Below are 18,361 nucleotides of genomic sequence, written 5' to 3'. Positions count from 1 at the left end.
AGTGCAAGGTTGAGTTTAACATACATGCCAACAAGTTACCGTGTAGGGCGATGGGAGGCGTCCTTAAGGACATGCAGGTACGAACAGCCCACTATCTTGAGATTTAGGAGATCTGGCGATGATTAGACAGAACCTTTTCTGGCCCGCGCTTTAGCCGCTGCACCTGGACTTTCCATTGATTCGGGCCCCTTACACGTGCAGCGACACCAATGAGGCTCGGCTTTTGCCGACTGTTAAATACAGGCATCGGAGGTAAGCTCAGGTCAATCGATTGGTCACCATCCGTAATGTGGGTCACGAACTCCGATACACCTTAACAACTTGCCTCTTCCGGGTTCATGACCTTAGATGCAAGGTCCGTTCGCAGGATTATTGGTTGTAATCCACATGTTGCAGTATTGAAGCCACCGAGGTTCTGGATATTTTACACCTCATTTGATCATGGTTACAGTCGTCCTGTCTTGTATTTACCGAACTGCGACGTAGTCTCCGATGCAACTCTGCCCACTTTCCGGCGGCGGCAGTACAACATGCCTTGTAAGTACAGTATTGGGGTGTCATTATATATGTTAATTATATCCTGCCACGGTCAAGGTTTGGCTTAGGCGAGAGTGCGAAAGGTCTCGACCGGCACGTGCAACTCGTTGAGAAGAAACCTGCGCCTTGATTAATATATGTCTGCCCAGTCGTGTTCTTCAGCATCTGTGTCTTACATTGTTGCCAAGTTTCGCAAACTTTATTCTTCACTTCCCATCACTTACATGATGCATTCAACTATCATCGCCCTAGGCTTCTTGCCTCTGCTCACTCTTGCAGCACCGCAAGGCTCGGACAGTCAGGCGCCTGGTCCTGGTGTTCCGAACAATGTCTTCGAGCTGTATGCTTATGGCGAAGGCTTTGGTGGAGTTTCGATTTTCAACTGGAATGGTATGTGCCCATCTAAATTCGACCGTCCTATGCCTGGCTCTCGCTGAACAAAATAAGGCCTTGCGTATTTGGGCAATGCTTCGCTAGCCAACGACACTGAGGCAGCTCAGGTCCTGTGTAAGTTGGCGACTCTCCTGTTCACTCATATACGAGCAACTGCTCACCAAATTGGACAGTCATACGCAGCAGTGAAAGTACAACGACTATGGTCGGAAATCCTCTCGTCGCGCCAGGCGAGACGGCCCCGTCGTGGTCTAATGTGACTTATTTCCTTCCTAGCGATACAACCACCACCCACCAGACTGGTTTTGCCGGGGCTACTACCAGTAGTGATGAGGTGACTACTGGGTTCGTTTTCTACGGTAACACAGCCGCCTGGGAGGATTCCACTGGTGCTCTACAAACGAAATGGTATGCGCTACCAGATGCTGACACGAACCTCTGGACTCTCAACTGGGATTCGAGCACAGAGTTTTCGAGTGACAAGGTCCAAGTCACTTTGCGGACAGTGAAGCCTACAGTGCCGCCGCACAACCCTCCAGGTAACTAAATTTCTTTGAATTTATTGACTGCATCCAAGAGCTGACGATTCTCAAAGGTCCAGGAAACCCGAACACCCTCTGAGTTCCCAGAAGATCGCGTTTGATGTCTTCGATTGGGCAGTGTCGGGTTGATACCGTCTAGCCCATGTCTGAGCATTTGCACTCAACACGTGGTCCGAGCGAAAGAATGATATTTCGGTCTTTGTTGTATTTCATTGGATTGTAGAGATCATTGCGTAGCGAATTCATTAACTCTTCCGTTAGTGTGGCAATTCTTCCAACTGCTGAGCATGTGATACCTACCGTGCTATGACATTACCAGTCGTTTTGGACTTTTGAGTATCGCCGAAGTCACATAGCCCCTCCGCATAGAAGTTTCCTTTTCAGGGCTAAGCTTGACAATCTGTGATGCCATTGCCAAGTCGTCATGGTTCCATGGGATAGCAACATAACAGTCTCCATACTTGTCCCAGAATCTCCTTAAACTCTTGTCGCGGAATTCTCGATGGAGTCTTTCTCTCTCCATCGTCTTGCTAGTGAACATCATGTTTCCGAAAGTTCTGACACTGTCGTTGTTTTCGTCATTTCCTGTAGCGGCTACAAATAACGCTTCAGCAATCTCTTCGATGTCGCCCGTCCTGCCACGTATCATTTCGAGGCAGAAATTGCCCGGGGGGATACCCAGCGATATGCCGTCCCTAAATTGCGGGTCATACGACCAGCCCAAATTGATATCGTCATCTACAGGGCCGAAGACGGTAGACTCTTCAAAGAAGATGTTGAAGCTATGATTTTCTACCGATAGAACCACCATGTCGTCTGCATGGACATGGACCTGGCGATACACGGTTGCCTCATGTTCAGCAGCAGGATGCTCCATCGGCGTCAAAGATCTCTGGAGCCCATCTCCAGCTTCGGTGAACAGACCGCGTTTAGGAATTGACAATGTCAGTCGGATGAGCTTGTCCCCGGGAATTGCGCAGATGAGCCGGGCTTCTCGACATGACTGGCGAAGAGCGTGTCGGGCCTGCCAAACTGAAGCATCGTACCTCGCGACGTCCTGGTCGTTGTGCGAGTTGTATTTACGACGGAGGTCTAGGTGTAAATTTGGTGGTGACGTGCTTCTGTTCGCGCCTTTATGGTCGTTGGGGAAGCTGTGCACATTGAAGAAGTTGATACCAGGGGACGGTATGGCAGCAAGCCAAATCTTATGACGGATCTCGGGCGGTAACCTCATGAATTGGGGGGAAAAGGAAACCCCTGTATCATCTACTGGACATCCCGTTTGCATCGCTCTGTTGTGATGGGGCGTCTTGGGGGGCGATGTATCGTAGCAAGGGCTTTTGATGCCGGCGTACAGAAACTGGGATTAACCTGGCTCCCACTTTCCCTGATCCCGCCTTTCAGAAGTTCACCTTACTTTTTTCGGATGGAGAATGTTTACAAATATGTGTAGTTCAGCATAATTAGTGCAAAAGCCTCCATGAGCTTTGGACGCTTGTACATGTAAGAGTAGTAGCTTGCGAGAGCTACACTTCCTGAGCGACCTTGAAGTGAAAAGAAGCCGCAGATGTAAGTCTTGAAGACATTAGTCTAACCTAGTCTCGGTTTTGAGTGTAGGAACAAACGTACGACTGCTCATCTGTTGTCAATGACGTTGCTCTCAAATGGCGGGGTGAGACAAGCAGCGCCCCCCAAGGAGGACCCAGCCCCACCACTGCCACTTTCCCACTAACGACGCGTTAGATGAGACGCGACTAATTGGATAGTTATACCAAGCCTGATTTGATATGCACATCTATTATATCCTGCACGACTATAACCACAAAGTCAAGGTGCCTGGGTGTACGCATATGCCACACCGAGCCCGGTCGGGTGAGATCAAAGCATTGGCTCTGCACGGAAGGAAGACTAAAGCCTAATTGTGCTGTGAACATACCTTTGGCCAGGACCATTCCCCTCCACGTGGTATATTCTTATTTTCTTACGTTATTGAGCCAACAATCCGGTACTGGGAGATCACATGGTATCGCCATGGACATCAACAAAACATTCACGGTGCATTGTATGCGGGTGGCCTCGTCGGTCACGGCACCGGACCCCAGCATCCTCTCGCAGCGCCTGCGTGACTACCTAGCCGGCGACACGGTACGCGGCGTGGAAGTCTCGGTTGACGAGAGCACCGTCGGGGACTCGGGGACTCTGAACGCAATCGACTGGCAAGTGGACGAGGAGGACGCCGAGGATATCAGACATCGGGTCGAGCTCGCCTACGAGAAGAGCACGTTTCTCGTCTTTGTCCTCCTCTCCCGCAGCCTGCTCTTGCTATATGCGCCGGCGCCGATCCGGAACGCCGTGGTTCGCTTCCTGGCGCAGACGTTCGACACGCGCATCTCACCGCTGATCCCAAACCCGGCCACATTGATCAGTGTATTTGAGACATGGCTGGGAGATGGTGGCCTGAGCACGAAAAAGGACGTCATTATTGCCCTGGGGTTTGGCGACAAGATTCCTGGTGAGGGACTTCGGTCGATAGACATTGCCATTCCAGCTGAGGACGTGGGCGGATTCGTTGGTGAGGGCGAGAACTTCTCGGACAACTTGGCAGCCTACATGGACAAGCACCTTGCGCTGAATATGAAACATGCGGGAGTCAGGATTGTGAAAATTGCGTGTGGTGGTTTCGTGCTGGGGGGAGGCAAGATGAAACTGCTTGATGAAGCGGCGTCCGCCGTTGTTCTCAATGGTATCAGCCTAGAGCACATTTGATTAAGAAGGATTATCGATTCTTCACCATCACTACTTCCCAAATTCTGAACTATATAGACCAACTAGGCTGTCGCGCCCTATCACATGATATAGAAGCCACTGAGCTTTTGACTCATTTCAAAAACGCCGGGAACGCCAGCCAAATGGTATGACCAATCATGCAACGCCATCCACACCGCCAAGAAACCTCCGTACACGGCCTATCTCCAGCCCATCCTTCTCACTCTCAACAGCCCTCAGTAGACCGTCAATGACAGCATCGACGTCGGCCTCAGGCACACCGGAACAAAGCGCAACGACCCTGCGATACTTTACTTCGACATCTTTGCTTCTGCTTTTTAACGACGCCACCGTCTTCCGTGTGCCTTCGCTCCTTGAACGAAGGGCTTGTATCCTTGTACGTAATATGGTTGAGCTTGGTAGGGTGGCAACATCGATTGGCGTCGAAGCAGCAAGTTCGGATTCCCAGGCGGCCGCACCAGGCTCCAGTGAGCCGTGACTCTGTTCGATTTGCTGAAGACGAGCTTGCTCTTCTTCACGCCCACGGGCTAGGTTGTATATCTTCTGTCGGGTCAAATTTTGTATTCGAGCTCGTTCTTGTAACGAGTCAAGGTCCCTTTTCGCATCACCCAGCTGCTGCGATGTTGTCCTCAAGGACGCATGCAATGAATCTAGATCTGTCTGTTTTTTCTTCAGCTCCAATTGGAAGCTTGTTGCAGTGTCGGTTAACATATCAGTAATTGCTGTTAAAAAAAAAAAAGGTTAGTCTAAGAACTTAGTCCGCAGGGCTACGAGTCGCTTACATTTGATAATATCGTCACTGCTTTCACGACTCTTTTGGCTATCGTCCACAGTACCATTTCCATCTATCGCCTCACCATTGAGGCCATCTTCGAGGCCATTGCCCTTGATACCAAAATCGACGGGCCTTAGTCCAGTGTTGTTGGGAATGCCTGGATCGGCTCCTACTTCCAGCAGTTGCGAGATGATGCTGCGGTTGGTTATTCTGGCAGCGATGTTCAACGCTGTGTCACCGGAATTGTCCTGGGCATTTACGATTTCGCTCATAAACCTTCCCAGATTGATTTTCATTCCACTTGTAGTCTGGCTGCTCGGCGCACTTCCTTGTCTGACCACCCACTCAAGCAGACTTTCCAGATAGTATCGGCTGGACTGGCTGCGACCTTTTACAGCACTGGCCACGGCGATGTGGTGCAATACAGTCCGGCCCTTCTTGTCCCTGACCTCGATAGTACTACCTAGAGCATCCAACAGTTCCGGAAATGAGCTCTGGTCTGAGTTGTTGGTTACACCACAAGCTCTCATTAGCGCTGTTTCCCCGAGTCCGTTGACACGGAATGGGTCCGAACCAGCTGAAATGAGAGCGCGTAGCAGAGAAATCCGAGCTAAGGTGGCTGCCCAGTGCAGTGCGGTATGGCTAGAAGTATCTATCGGTGAATCGAGTTCCGCGGGGCTCAACTTCTGCAAGGCCTCAGTCTTTGCGAAATCCTTGGCATTTGAGTCCATGAATAATCCCATCAGAAGGTTTCGTCTTTGTTCAGCCTCGTGAGACATTTCGTATGGTAGTGGGGGCAGTGGTACGCCGTTTCCAGCGCCTTCCATGCCAACACCGGCTTCGTGATAGACGAAAGACTCGTTGGGCTCAGTGGGAGAGCCGGGAAAATTGTTGGCGTAGAGTTCCATCGACTGTGATGCATATTGCTGTGACGATGGATGCACAAAACTTTCGCTGGGTGTTATAACCCGCTGCTTCTTCCGCGGCGGTTCTTCGCCATTGAATAGTTGGGTGTTCTGCGTAGAGTAGGCCGAATCCACCTGTGAACCATATTCCGAAGCAAAGCTTTGCTGGGAGTTGCTTGGGAAATCATCTGCGTTCTGCATGGATGATTGGCGACTGAAGCTCGGGGGTCTCGAGGGACCGTTGCGACCTCGGGGGCCTGGCGAATCGAAGCGAGCCTTGCTGATAGCAGCGACTGCAGTGGACGCCGTACTTGAGATGTTCTTGAAAAAGGTACCCGAGGAGCCATTGGTCCGCCCTTCGTTGCCCATGCTGCTGTACATGCGCTTCCGCTGAGCCGCAAGAGCTTGTTCTTTCGTCGGGGTGTTGAAATCTCCGCTGCCAGCAATACCTCCGTCTTGGCCCATATCATATGTCAGGAGAGGCCGCAGTATCTCCTCAACACCATACTGCCGACAGACCTGGAGGCCTCTGTCGAATCCGATCCAGGTTCCCTGATACTTGCCGTAGCCGCCTTGGACTTTTTCGTGGTCGCCTGTCTGAATCTCTTTTTCCAGGATCTTGGTGCGCTTTCCCTTGTCGACGCCAGCAACTTTGAGGATCTGTGTCGCATTAAGCCAGCTGTCCCTCCGGCGGCGCATCACGGCGATTCCATTGACCTCCATTTCGTACACCTCGACGCTAGAGTAACTGGCCTATGTGCACAGGCACGTCAGTCCGGGAAATGGCTCGTTGGCCCTGTGAAGCAAGACTTACGGAATATATCTCCGAGGCGCTGGGCTGGTTTGGCCGGGGCTGGGGATCTGCGAATGGCCGAAAGCTTTGCGACGCAGACGCCTGACTCATGGCGAAGGACTGTGACGACTGGGAGGAGGGCTGTGGTTGCGACATTTTGGTGTTGTGACCAGCGGCATTCAGATAGCTGCTTGACGAGGTCACCAGAGGTTGCGGTGCCGACGAGGAGAAGGATGCGCGGTGAGTATGTCCGGTTGCAGGGGCGGTGGGGGCGGTCGTGGAGTTTGTGAAGGTTGTTGAGGCCATCAGCTGCCTCCGGGTGCAATGATGCGCCCTTGGACGTGGTTCAATTTAAGGAAGCCACAGATCTCAGAAGAAGGGCGGATAGAGCAGCTCGGACGGCGGTTGTGGGAGGAGCAGCTTCGGCGATGTTTCTTTGGCAGGCGTATTGCAAGAACTGGACGAGGTGGTGTTGCCGTTCAAGGGTAGGGTAGGGCGGCTAATGGAATTGAGGTCGAGATGTCGACTCGGTCAGAGGTCAGAGGTCAGAGGTCAGAGTTCAGAGTTCAGAGCATGGAGAAAAGAATGGGATTATTGCTAGCGTAGCGCTTCCCAAATTATGCGACTTGCCTACAGCAACCGACATGAAGCAGCAAATTACGATGTAGCTCGATAGGCCTCCAGTATTCGCTCAGGAATACGCTCATGTGCTCAGTGACGACCCAAAAAGCTATATCATGCCGAAAGGAGGAATCAATTAAGCCTGTAACGCGACCTGGGGGGGAAGACGTGTCAGTTTCGTGAAGCCTGAGGGTGTGGGAAGCGTGAAGCGTGGAAATGAGGACGAGGGCGCGGGTGAGGGCGCGCCAAAATGACGCGCGAAAATTGGACACAGCGCCATTGGCGGGAAGACGGGGGGGGGGGATCCATACCGATTGAGTTACAGTAGGTTAGTTACCTCCAGCATCATTCATCACGGCAGAGGTAGAGACTCGGGGGGATTCACCCAAGCTAGGTTATGATAGGTTATGCACTGACTATGCTGTAACGTAGATTGCCTGCAGCGGCAATGCGAAAACACCGACGCCTGCCCTTATTCCTCAAGCTCTGCTACGAGTACTCGGAAACATACGATGCCCATGCCATTGCCAAACCATTAATCACATATTCTCCAAATCGACATGAGTTTCCCCAAGCTTTCGGGGTATTTTAGTGCTTACAGCACGGGTCCGTAGTGTTGAGAAGACAGCCTGGACAGAAACCTGGGGTTTTGGTCTTGCACCATCGCGTAGAGCTACTGCGAAGACAAAATACATTCTGTAGTCTACATACTTCATTTCTCTCCTTCCTGTCGGTCACTCTCCACCAGCACCAGCAGTCAATGTATCGCTAGTAGTCCATAATCTCAGTCCTGTTTGAACTCGTTGCCATGCCCCTTCAGATTCCACATGCACATCCGAACACAGCCCTGCATCTCTACCGGCACATTCTACGAGAAGCCACTTACCTACCCCCTCTTGCGCGCCCATGGACTTTCGAACACGTCAAATCCCGATTTCGCCATTGCCAACATGCTGAGCATCCCGAACGTTACATGAAAGTCGCCCACCGTCAATTGCGATTCTTGCGTGCCGCAAACGCCGGCCATGTCGACCGCATGCTGCGCATCTGTCTCCTGGCCACTGGCCGTATAGGAAAACGAAGACGGCAGCTTTCTGGCGCGTATCTGTCAAAGTCAGCCCCCGAGGATCTGACGGCACTGGAGAACGGCCACCACGCATCGAATAACCCTATGCGCGCGCTATCGTTGGCGGCATGGGGACAGCCTGCGGACAGCAAGCCCAGCAACAATAAACCCCAGAAGCATCACATGCCGCCCACGGCCGAGTCCTCTTGGATGTACAAGTGGGATCTGGAGAAGGTCAGGCTCCTGGCCGAGTCCCAGTACGAACGTCAGGAGAGCACGAGCGATTGGGTCAAGAACAATAAAGTACGACGGACTGTTGATCCCAGAACCTCTGTTGTTAAGGAAAACTGCTGGGGCTCAGATCTCAAGCCGACACAGATGACCAACAAGCTTCAAAAACACTGGACTAGTGTCCTTGCCTCACTCATGCCGCCACTGCCACAGGGAGAATGGGATGCGTTGAAGGCCTTGGCAAGTGGCGATGCCCCTGGGACTACGTGGACAATTCCTCCTAGGAGACCCGTGGCGGTGTCATTCAAAACCAACAACTCTTTATCAGCAGCGCGCCCTGGCATGGCAAGTTGGGACTGGGAGCAGTATGCTACCACGCCGATCAGAAAGCTTGAGAGAAAGAACTCGAGGCGGATTAAGGCACTTTCAGGAAGTCCCAAAGGACAATCTCATCATGACGAGCCGCCGATAGGAGTACGGGCCTTCAAGCCGAGATCACTCAAGCGTGGCATCTACAGTATGGTTTGGCAGGCATCTCCCGTCGTGAAAGAGAAACCCAGAGGGGCCAAACCAAAATGGTCGATCACTTGGGGGGCACCTGTGCAGCCTGCGCCGTCAAAACCACGATCGTCAGACATGAAAGTCTTCCAGGGTATCGATAACAACGGCAAACTTATTATTTCATAACCAACTTGCGCAGTTGCAATGGTGACCATGTTCGTTCAATGGCTTCCCTTTCGAATGCAGTTGACGGGTTGGCAGTTGGCAGGCATTAAACCCCGTCCTTGCACCAACATTTTGTCACTAAAGCTGCATCTGCCCCGCTGAAAAAGTTAGTCGACAAGAAGGGCGCCAACATCCAACCTCGACTTTGAGCGGCGTCAAGAAAGTCAACATCACTTGGAGAACTATAAGTACTCAATCAATTGGGAGTGTCTATGGAGTCTTGGCCGTGAAAAAAATATCAAAACAGGACTACACCACTGAGCTTCAAAATGGCACCGACAGCTTGTACAGTTCGACATGCTCGTCAAGAAGGTATGAAGAAGTTCCATTAGTCAACGACGCAGACCCTGCTAAAAAGCGGACAGATGTTCCTATAATTCTGGACTTGATCAAAGAGCTTGCCGACTATGAAAAGGAGCTCAATTCAGTTGAGGCGACTGAGCAAACGCTCCTGTCTACCATTGCCTTTGCTCCCGATGGTGTAGAGTCAACATCCACGGCACCCAACACAGAGCCCACATCGCCAACCCGACCAGCCCGCTGCCTGCTGCTATTTAACGAAGTCGGACAACCATGTGGCATGGCTCTGTATTTCTATAACTACAGCACATGGAGAGCCAAGGCCGGCATCTACCTTGAGGATCTGTACGTCAGGCAAACAGAACGCAAGAAGGGCTACGGAAAGAAACTCTTGATTGAGCTGGCCAAGGAAGTCGTGGCTACAGATGGCGGAAGACTCGAGTGGGTCGTTCTCAAGTGGAATGAGCCCAGCATCAAGTTCTACGAGTCGATAGGGGCTAAGGCAATGCATGATTGGGTTGGCATGAGAGTTGACCGAGAGGGTTTGACACGATTAACCAAGCTTGTGGACTAGACTAGATAAAATATACACTGGATGCAAGTCCATCTGCTTTTCGCGTTCTCTTTAGCTGCTCGAAGTATTGCATGTATGGAGGCTACTCAACACATTGTTCCCGTCATTGCCACCGTATAGCATGTATTATAGAAAACCAGAGTACCTAACAAAGTCCATCTTGAGTCTCTTGACGAGAACTACAATCTCGCGCTGGTCAGGTCGTGGGCTGGTTGGTTATGTTAAGATGATGGCAGATACAGCTTCAGGTATTGCTGTACAACTAAGACTTCGGATGAATAACTCTGTTTTCTGGTGCATGATAGCCGATAGAGCCCCATTATACAGTCGGTAGACTGAGACATGATGCGGCCAGGTGTGCTTGTAGTACGGAATCGCTATCACAGTATGATATATTAATGAAGCACCCAAAATATAATAATTGCAGTCTTACTCGCGTGTATGAAGACTAGTATAATATGAGACATCCAGTATAAAAATCGCTCGTTGCGTACAAGTCGTGACAGAGGTATGAGCCACTGCTCAGAATAGTATATGGGCTATATAGGCATCGGTAAATCGAAGCGCAAGCTTTGTTTCTACCGCTTGGTAGTCTTAGAGTGCGGTTTCCAAGGACGGAGACAATCTACTCAGCCCGTTGCTGAGAAAGCTCTTCCGCCAGTAGAGGTCTTTGGCAAAGTACCACGAAGAGCCATTATATGCCGTTTCCTTTCAAGCCTTTGAGTGGTTGGTATCCGAAACGTGAATAGTAGTCGGTTCCAGCTCCAGCTCCAGCTGTTTTTCCACACCGCGGGCTTGCCTCTCCCGAGCCTCGCGGCCCTCAAACATAAAGGCGAGTTCTTCCAGCGTGCGGCCTTTTGTTTCCGGAAATAGGAGATAGACGGTCGTTATCTCGACGAGAATCCACACACAGTAGACGATGTAGTACTTCCATCCGATCTTGTCCAGAGCAATCGGGTTGACGTAGGTGTTGAAGAAGACAGCCGTGCGCACCGCCAGCTGTTCCACAGCAATGCCCTTGGAGCGCTGACTATACGGAAATATCTCAACTAGGTAGGTATAGGTCAGTGCGTTCCAGCCGAGGTTGTAGAACCTGTTGGGTGATTAGCCTCTAGGGATCTTGGGAGCATGATTAACGAGCTTACGGCGAGTAGAGGAAAATGAAGACCAGTACGGGAATGCCAGCTGCTGCTGTGTTGTCAATGGCATACCGTGCCGAAGCAATCGTCCTGGATTCATGTCGCATCTTAGTTTTTCTCCTCTCATTGAAATAGAAGAAAGCAGGATGATAGAAACTGAAGCTGCCTCGAAACAACATTTTTCGAGGAACCACGACAGCTGGTTTAAGTACTTACCAAGCCACGTAAACGCATGCCGCTCCGCACGTACAGGTAAGGAACATGACTCTGCGTCTGAACCGAGGCGCAGTCAAGGCGATGGGCACTCCTGTTACGAGATCCCAGCAACTCTTGCCCAGTATGATTCTCTGAATCGTCAGGTTGTCATTAATTCCCACGAGGTTGAGGATCTTTTTCATGTAAAAAGACAAAAGCCCGTTACCGCTCCACTGAGTAAAAATACCAATGATGACCGCAAGCAGAAATCGGCGCCTCATTGGCGCGTCTCGAAACACATCTGCCCAGATGAATGACTTTTCTGTTTCCTTTTCCAGCGCGAGCGTACTCTGTATCTGGGCGAATTCCAGGCGGACAAATTCCTCGCCGTGTTCGCCTTCTCCGTGATACTTTGACAGTATGGCGAAGGCTTCATCGCTCCGGTCTTTCGAAACGAGCCAACGTGGACTTTCTGGGCAGAATGGCAAGAAGCACAACTGGCACATGCTTGGCACGAATTGCAACAGCGACGGAAGCCGCCATGCCCAAGTACTGCTCATTTGAAAAGTACCGTAAGTTGTGCCGGCTGCGACGATAGCACCGACGAACCAGGAAGCGTTGAAAAGAGATGTCATGAACGGCCGCTCCTTTTCGTATGATAGCTCACCGATGAGAGAAGATGCATTGACTATGGCAAATGGTATACCGAAGCCAAGGACCCAGCGAGATGCCAAGAACATGTCCTGGTTCAGAGCGCCAGCTTGTAACCCGGCTCCGAGAAACATGATCAGTGAGCCTGTAGCAATCGTCCAACGACGGCCCAGTAACTGCGACACGCTGGGGACAAATGGCACAGCCATTAGACCACCCAAAGAATACATCGCGTTCAGAAGACCGAGCCGATCACTAGTGGGGTTGTTGAAGTCTGATGGCTAATCAGTCCATGATCTTTCGCCCAGCATCGCACTACCTACATTCAACCCATGAAGCTACAGCTTGCAAGCTATTCATCATTGATGAATCAAATCCGGAGGTCCATTCGACACCCAGGCCACAAGGCACAAGGATAAGGTATAGGAAACGGAGGTTGGGCTTGTGGTACCATTTCTTGGTGTCGTTGCGTGCGATATCAGAAACCCGTGGGTCTCCCAGCTCTTCTTTTCGACCAATGATGGCCATATTGTCCGCAGTCGATGCCCACGACTAATGAGACAAGCACTTATTATGGGAACTAATACTAGCCAGGAGAATATCTCGTCTGGCCGTCTTGACTAAATATCGTGGGACGCCCGTACTTATATCGTGCTGGGTACGTCCACGGGTAGTCCTACTTGAATCTTTGGTTCGAATTCGTAGAGATTGATGGCCAAGACGACCTGTGACCTTGTTATTGGTCGCAAGGATCAGGCTATATGTCTATCAAGCATTGTAAAATGCGGGGAAGTCTTGATTCTGGCCTCTTCATTGATGGAATGTTGGGGAACGGCGTTAAGGATAAGCAGTGCAGTCTTGGCGAACATCCGTGCCTCGTGAACACATGTTGCCTGCTGATGTCCTATGAGATGGCAATGCTGTAAGCACTTGGCATATACGGCGGCGCCAGCCAGAGGGATGAGTTGCTTGAAGCCACGGTGCTGAAGCGCACATCCCTATGTAGACTTCGGAAAGGGTTTGTCTCTGCTATCGATATGCAACTCATTAAGACATGTTCAGAGAGATATCTGGAGTATGGTATAAGTTTATAGATATTTGGGTTTTCGTGCCAGATTGCTTTGGGAATATACACTCAGGGCCAGTTGAATCTAAGTGGTTTCCCAGAAAGCACAATCTTCCAGTTGCCAGAATATCATTATTTGCGGCAATGTTATTGCTGCGGAGAAGCTCTTTCAAAGGGCTACATTTGGTAATATATCGCCCAACAGCCAGTTGGGCGCGAACGAGAAGAATCCCTCGGACTCTGGCACACCAAACTGAAAATCAGGCATTTCCCAATCTTCTTCCACCTCGTTTGCGCTGTCGGATATCGTTGCAACATGGCTAGCTGCCTGTAATATTGCTAAGCACCTGTGCAATGCTTGTTGGACGCTAGCAACAAAGGACTGATATCCTTCGTTATCCGACAAATTCTGCGCTATTGCGTCTATTTGGGCCTAGGAGATCATGTGAGTTGTGTGTCATTACATTGACATGAATTTCCATGGGTAGATGACTTACGATGAGCGCACATATTGAAAGGTGCCCCTTGATATTTGTTTCGCCGGCTTCAATACGTTTCAGGCTCCAATCTTTCGACTCTTTCAATATGGCAACTAGGTCTGGTCGCGCAGTCCTTGGACCAAGACATTCTTCTTCTAGCAGTTGTGCCCGAAGTTCTGCTGCAATTACTAAAGCCGCTTGAATCGGAATCGTCCTGAAAAATCCAGCCCCGCATACTGATAATGAAGCTAGATCATCTGCGCCCGAAGTAGTTTGCCAAAGTTTCGTAGCTGTATCAATTACGACCCTTCTGGAATAGGCAAAGGTTGCGTCATGGAGGGCTGGTCCAAATAATGGTAAGTGGAGGGCTAGGAAGTACCGGCGAATGATGAGATCAACGAAGCGCAACTCGTAAGGCCCAGTGGTATGATCCTTGAACCCGTGCAGATGCCTGCTCAATTGTTTATACGCCTCTCTCAATTCTGCGTCTATTCTGATCAAGTCATGGTATGACAATTTTGTTGGTCGGAGATCATTCAGAGCCTTGGCAATGGCTAGACGAATCGGAAATGTACGACGCATAGCAATTGCCCTGTGCCGACTGGTCAGAAAATTTGTTCAATCCAGCAGGATATCTTTGGTGCTAAGGAAGAAACTTGTCTAGTCTAGCATCAATGATGCCTTGATTGAAGCATAAATCATTCAGTCGGGCCGCCTTACACTGATACTTGAGTGTAAATATCCACTGCCTGTGGTGCAATATGTTCATCTTCTGTCGTCAAATGCATGTCATCGAGATTATCAGGCGGTTCAGTATCAAAATCGGTCAACGAAATCATAGGAGGACCCCCGGAGTCAATGCTAGACTGAACAGCAATCTACAATTATTGGGTCAGCACTGGATGACCAACATATTATGATGTTGACAGAGAAATATGTCTGATATTGGCTTACCTCAAGAATGGTATTCCACAATCTTCGGCGGATCTCGGTGGAAAATAATGACGTCTTCGGAAGCTTTTTGGGATCACGGTGCATGCCCATAGCAATCGCTGTTCGTATCAAAGTCCCAGTCGAGATCCAAATCAGATCAGCTCCAATACCGGTAGTTTGACGAGCTATGTGAAGCAAAATCGTGGCTTGCAGAGCAGGTATACTAAGACGAGACTTAGAAGACGGCCTTGAAAGCCATGTCTCCGCTTCCTGTACCCATTGGACAGCAGTGGCTCGCAGGGAGAAGTCTTTATCAAAAGTTGCTGCTCCAATGGCCATCACTAACTTGACCTGGAGACGGTAAACAGCAGGTGTGTTGGAAGTCCCATCTGCCACAGCTGACCAGAAGCCTTGATATTCTCTCTTGAAAGACGGAATGTGTAGAACCCTGAAGATAGACTCAGAACTCCGTAGGTAGCCATCAATCAATCTATCGGCTATTTCTTTGGTTGGGAGGCTAGCTAATGAGAGCACTGAAATATCAGGATTTCTGTGGGCTTTGATATTCCTAGCCAACGACTTGCATTCACTGAGCATTGTTAATGCTTGTGAGGATTTATCTTGAACAAGACGCTCGAAACTTTCGAGCATGGGTCGTAACTATAGGTAACTCAGTCTGTATTGTGTACTAGAGATTGGGCCGAGGAACTCTCACCAACATTGCGCCATTCATCCAATGAGTTTGGCCAAATAAGCGAGTCTTGGATATGACACCTCGATCGGTACTGTGCAAGTCGCTGGTCAGAAGGCCAGTGGCTGTTCCCGAGGCCTTGCTGAGGAATCCCAATTAGCCTTTGATTATCATTAGTTGAATACCCATCAGAATTACTTGCAACCAATATCTAGACTATCATCGCCTGGCTTGTCCATTTGATATCGATCAGTAGATAATTAAACCCACAATATCACCACTGAGGTGCGTGTAAAAACCGTAGTACATAGAAATAAAGTCACCTGTTAAAGAACAATGTACTTACGAAATGGTGGAAGAAGCCTGACCTGATTGTGGCTCTGTGAAGACCACAGTTTGTAGCGATCTCTGGGCTGATGCCACAGAATGCGCTATTGAAACTACTGAGGGCGACGATGCCGATTGGCCACGATTTTTAGAGGCCGATGTTGCAATTATTTGACCCGGAGTGGAAGTCCTGGGAATCGAGCTCGACAAGCTTCGACTATCCTCAGTTTCATAAGCAGCATTTACCTGCAGTGGTAGCAACTCCGTTGGCTTATGATGTGTGTCATCTACCCCAGTATCATAACTGCAGGATGGATTTTTGGAACGAACACAATTGCTACAAGGTATGGCCCGATTGCAACGGGTTTTCCTTTTTCTGCATAAGCTACAGGAGCTAGAATTGGTCATTAGTGCTGTTAGTCATCATAGAATCAAGGGAGGGTGGTGAGGTTCATACGTTGCCGGTCGTCTGCGACGGCGAGTCGCGCTTTCGTCATTCTGTGCGGAGTCGGACATCACGAAATCGGGATATGCAAAGAAAAATCGGAAATAAGAGATATGTAGACTTCAAAATTCCTTTGCACGGTTCGAAGATCAGGAATTTTATAGACAGAGGTTTGGTTTGTCGGTTTCCCGAACTACCATCGGGAAATTGCTGAAACTGGGGACCATCCCGGGAAATTAAGCTGATTGTCCGAGATTTGGCATGCTCCTATTGGCCTAATTATCCGTCCAAAGACTACCTCTAGAACCGGGGCCACACTAGTTTTTGAGCTCCATGAAGCTGTCAATACGTAGTATACAAACTCGAACAATTTTAGCTCAAGCGTGGTAGCCCACCGTACTCCGTGCTATATTGAATGGCTTCCTACTCAAAGTCCTTGCCAGCGTTCGCAGGTTCCGGGGCTATTCTTACTATTTCTTCTTCTTCTTTCTTTTCATATTTCATTAGTTAAAGACCACGAGGAATCAACTGTAGCATCCGTGAACTTTTGTATGCGCCACCTGGCACCTACATATAACTCGATGCGACGAACACCACGCGAGCTTCCTGCTACTCAATCCTGACTCGTATTGATGGCATATTTAATTTTTAGAACTCTGGAACAACTGTTACCAATCACGCTGGTCAAGAGCAAGATTAGGCATATGCTTAAACAATGAGCAGCAGCATCAGAGGTCCATGAGAATATCGCATTCGATACTAACTACTCACGGAAGTATCGCGCACTTAGATACACCTGAGCATTGTTATAAGTCCGAAAGCAACACGTCGCTCTGGAGTGCATGACGACCTCCCCTCCCACCCCCCAAAATTATTTAGGATCTCAATCTGTATAGCCAATTTATCCGGCCTGGCGATACTCTTATTGATGAACGGTGGATGACCATCCGATAGCAACGTGCTATCGCGTTTTGCCAAATGAAGCTGAGCAGACTACTGTAAGTGGTTATTTGCGACCGAGTTTACGTTCTGTTGGAAGAACAAAGACGAGCTGGCTTAAACGTTTCCGTGAAACGAAGACTAGAAACTGGGACGATGGCCTTTAAGATTGCAGACAGGTTCGCTGTCAAGTACGATTTGGCGCATGCCGATTGTGGACGACATCTCTCGGAGACCAGGTGTCGACTCCGGACAACGTGTACATAAGCAATGCGTTCACCATATGTTCAATCGACTTCGCGTGACGCAGGATTTATAGTACAACATGTTGAAGCACTATCCGGAGTATTTACCTAATTCTTCAATTGCAGTCGAATCGCGTCATTTTCGACCTTGCCATCACCCTGCTCTCAATGTCACTCATAGACTGTGTGATATATCTGGTCCTTTCGGGGATAATAGCATCAAACTCGGCTTTTGGTAACCAGCTGCCCGCTTATACCATGGAGATTCAAGAAGCCGCCCGCGCGTGCACAACAACGCTCACCATCAACCCATCTCAAGTAGCTGGAGTCGTCTCAACGCTTTACCGGGCGACATCTACTGAGGTTTCCCAAGTGAGTTGTGATGGATGTGCTCTAGCTGTGCGAACACAAGCTCAGGGCTTCGGACCGCCACCACAATATACAGCTACACTTACAGCGCCTGTTACGACTATTATAGCCTACGCCTGCAGTTGAGGTTAAAGTACTCTATTGTTCTACTTGGGGAAACGAATTGTCCATTTGTGGGCTCGTGTCACTTGCGGCTTGATGGTTATAGAAATACTGGGGACTGCGCAACTCTGCTCCTGCATAAAGGAAAAAAGAAATTGGTAAAATGTGGCGGCTGGTCCTGAGAAACGCCACGATCTGGTCTATATGGTATATTTGTGACGAATTTGTTTTAAAGTTTGTTAAGCTGGGTCTTATGGCTTTGGAAGAGCTGATTGTATGTTCGCGTGCAAGTCGGTGGATTTCGGTTAGGTGATTTTTGAGAGTGAAATAACGACAAGAGCAGAATTCTCACACGACTGTGAGGCGAGAGGCATGGAATTGAATGACTTCCAGAAACATGATAATTTGGAAGTTCCGCAAGTTCTCAAACTCACAGTTCAGATGAGCTGTTGCTTGATGGTCGAAACTCACAGCTACCTTAGCTCTAGCAGCACTCAATCGTAAGTAGTGGGCAGATATCACATCCATCA

General features: G+C 49.7%; 9 protein-coding genes across 9 annotated transcripts; 5 read left to right on the top strand and 4 right to left on the bottom strand.

Annotated features, from left to right (window-relative positions):
- Positions 1-764: 764 nt before the first annotated feature.
- Positions 765-1,551, top strand: BKA67DRAFT_654164 (uncharacterized protein; the record flags this gene model as incomplete). The annotated part of the gene is made up of 4 exons (XM_046106511.1): positions 765-927; positions 985-1,044; positions 1,104-1,469; positions 1,526-1,551. 4 exons carry the CDS (start codon positions 765-767, stop codon positions 1,549-1,551), a joined length of 615 nt encoding a protein of 204 aa, XP_045965151.1.
- On the bottom strand, positions 1,364-3,125 carry BKA67DRAFT_72797 (uncharacterized protein). Its single transcript, XM_046109395.1, has 3 exons — positions 3,102-3,125; positions 1,773-3,047; positions 1,364-1,721 (listed from the first exon to the last, which is right to left on the bottom strand). The coding sequence occupies exon 2, from the start codon at positions 2,758-2,760 to the stop codon at positions 1,777-1,779; it is 984 nt and encodes a 327-aa protein (XP_045965150.1). The 5' UTR covers positions 2,761-3,047; positions 3,102-3,125; the 3' UTR covers positions 1,364-1,721; positions 1,773-1,776.
- A 378-nt stretch (positions 3,126-3,503) lies between these two features.
- On the top strand, positions 3,504-4,238 carry BKA67DRAFT_654162 (kinetochore complex Sim4 subunit Fta1-domain-containing protein; the record flags this gene model as incomplete). Its single annotated transcript, XM_046106510.1, has 1 exon — positions 3,504-4,238. The coding sequence occupies one exon, from the start codon at positions 3,504-3,506 to the stop codon at positions 4,236-4,238; it is 735 nt and encodes a 244-aa protein (XP_045965149.1).
- A 156-nt stretch (positions 4,239-4,394) lies between these two features.
- On the bottom strand, positions 4,395-6,888 carry BKA67DRAFT_509808 (uncharacterized protein; the record flags this gene model as incomplete). The annotated part of the gene is made up of 3 exons (XM_046097269.1): positions 4,395-4,981; positions 5,042-6,692; positions 6,754-6,888. 3 exons carry the CDS (start codon positions 6,886-6,888, stop codon positions 4,395-4,397), a joined length of 2,373 nt encoding a protein of 790 aa, XP_045965148.1.
- A 1,273-nt stretch (positions 6,889-8,161) lies between these two features.
- On the top strand, positions 8,162-9,337 carry BKA67DRAFT_654160 (uncharacterized protein; the record flags this gene model as incomplete). The annotated part of the gene is made up of 1 exon (XM_046106509.1): positions 8,162-9,337. The coding sequence occupies one exon, from the start codon at positions 8,162-8,164 to the stop codon at positions 9,335-9,337; it is 1,176 nt and encodes a 391-aa protein (XP_045965147.1).
- A 154-nt stretch (positions 9,338-9,491) lies between these two features.
- BKA67DRAFT_72706 (acetyltransferase) lies at positions 9,492-10,415 on the top strand. Its single transcript, XM_046109394.1, has 2 exons — positions 9,492-9,688; positions 9,742-10,415. The coding sequence occupies exons 1-2, from the start codon at positions 9,646-9,648 to the stop codon at positions 10,248-10,250; spliced, it is 552 nt and encodes a 183-aa protein (XP_045965146.1). The 5' UTR covers positions 9,492-9,645; the 3' UTR covers positions 10,251-10,415.
- Positions 10,416-10,772: 357 nt separating this feature from the next.
- Positions 10,773-12,854, bottom strand: BKA67DRAFT_72601 (major myo-inositol transporter iolT). Its single transcript, XM_046109393.1, has 4 exons — positions 12,559-12,854; positions 11,606-12,509; positions 11,396-11,479; positions 10,773-11,343 (listed from the first exon to the last, which is right to left on the bottom strand). Exons 1-4 carry the CDS (start codon positions 12,761-12,763, stop codon positions 10,962-10,964), a joined length of 1,575 nt encoding a protein of 524 aa, XP_045965145.1. The 5' UTR covers positions 12,764-12,854; the 3' UTR covers positions 10,773-10,961.
- A 439-nt stretch (positions 12,855-13,293) lies between these two features.
- BKA67DRAFT_72599 (fungal-specific transcription factor domain-containing protein) lies at positions 13,294-15,760 on the bottom strand. The gene is made up of 6 exons (XM_046109392.1): positions 15,751-15,760; positions 15,429-15,565; positions 14,735-15,373; positions 14,501-14,658; positions 13,799-14,372; positions 13,294-13,734 (listed from the first exon to the last, which is right to left on the bottom strand). The coding sequence occupies exons 2-6, from the start codon at positions 15,444-15,446 to the stop codon at positions 13,471-13,473; spliced, it is 1,653 nt and encodes a 550-aa protein (XP_045965144.1). The 5' UTR covers positions 15,447-15,565; positions 15,751-15,760; the 3' UTR covers positions 13,294-13,470.
- Positions 15,761-16,522: 762 nt separating this feature from the next.
- Positions 16,523-18,343, top strand: BKA67DRAFT_549896 (uncharacterized protein). The gene is made up of 2 exons (XM_046101617.1): positions 16,523-17,174; positions 17,256-18,343. The coding sequence occupies exon 2, from the start codon at positions 17,529-17,531 to the stop codon at positions 17,853-17,855; it is 327 nt and encodes a 108-aa protein (XP_045965143.1). The 5' UTR covers positions 16,523-17,174; positions 17,256-17,528; the 3' UTR covers positions 17,856-18,343.
- Positions 18,344-18,361: the final 18 nt, after the last annotated feature.

Source organism: Truncatella angustata (assembly GCF_020726525.1).
Source record: "Truncatella angustata strain MPI-SDFR-AT-0073 chromosome Unknown BKA67scaffold_1, whole genome shotgun sequence".
In the NCBI taxonomy this organism is placed as follows: domain Eukaryota; kingdom Fungi; phylum Ascomycota; class Sordariomycetes; order Amphisphaeriales; family Sporocadaceae; genus Truncatella; species Truncatella angustata.
This window is presented reverse-complemented; position numbering and strand designations above follow the sequence as displayed.

Coding starts and splice junctions, on each gene's coding strand:
- BKA67DRAFT_549896 (XM_046101617.1), top strand. CDS start 17,529: ATGTCACTCATAGACTGTGTGATATATCTGGTCCTTTCGGGGATAATA.
- BKA67DRAFT_72601 (XM_046109393.1), bottom strand. CDS start 12,763: ATGGCCATCATTGGTCGAAAAGAAGAGCTGGGAGACCCACGGGTTTCT. Junction 12,510..12,558: donor TGTAGCTTCATGGGTTGAAT/GTAGGTAGTGCG, acceptor ATTAGCCATCAG/ACTTCAACAACCCCACTAGT. Junction 11,480..11,605: donor GCATGCGTTTACGTGGCTTG/GTAAGTACTTAA, acceptor ACATGAATCCAG/GACGATTGCTTCGGCACGGT.
- BKA67DRAFT_72599 (XM_046109392.1), bottom strand. Junction 14,659..14,734: donor TGTGGAATACCATTCTTGAG/GTAAGCCAATAT, acceptor CAATAATTGTAG/ATTGCTGTTCAGTCTAGCAT. Junction 14,373..14,500: donor ATTTACACTCAAGTATCAGT/GTAAGGCGGCCC, acceptor CAGTCGGCACAG/GGCAATTGCTATGCGTCGTA.
- BKA67DRAFT_72797 (XM_046109395.1), bottom strand. CDS start 2,760: ATGCAAACGGGATGTCCAGTAGATGATACAGGGGTTTCCTTTTCCCCC.
- BKA67DRAFT_72706 (XM_046109394.1), top strand. CDS start 9,646: ATGGCACCGACAGCTTGTACAGTTCGACATGCTCGTCAAGAAG. Junction 9,689..9,741: donor TCGACATGCTCGTCAAGAAG/GTATGAAGAAGT, acceptor AAAAGCGGACAG/ATGTTCCTATAATTCTGGAC.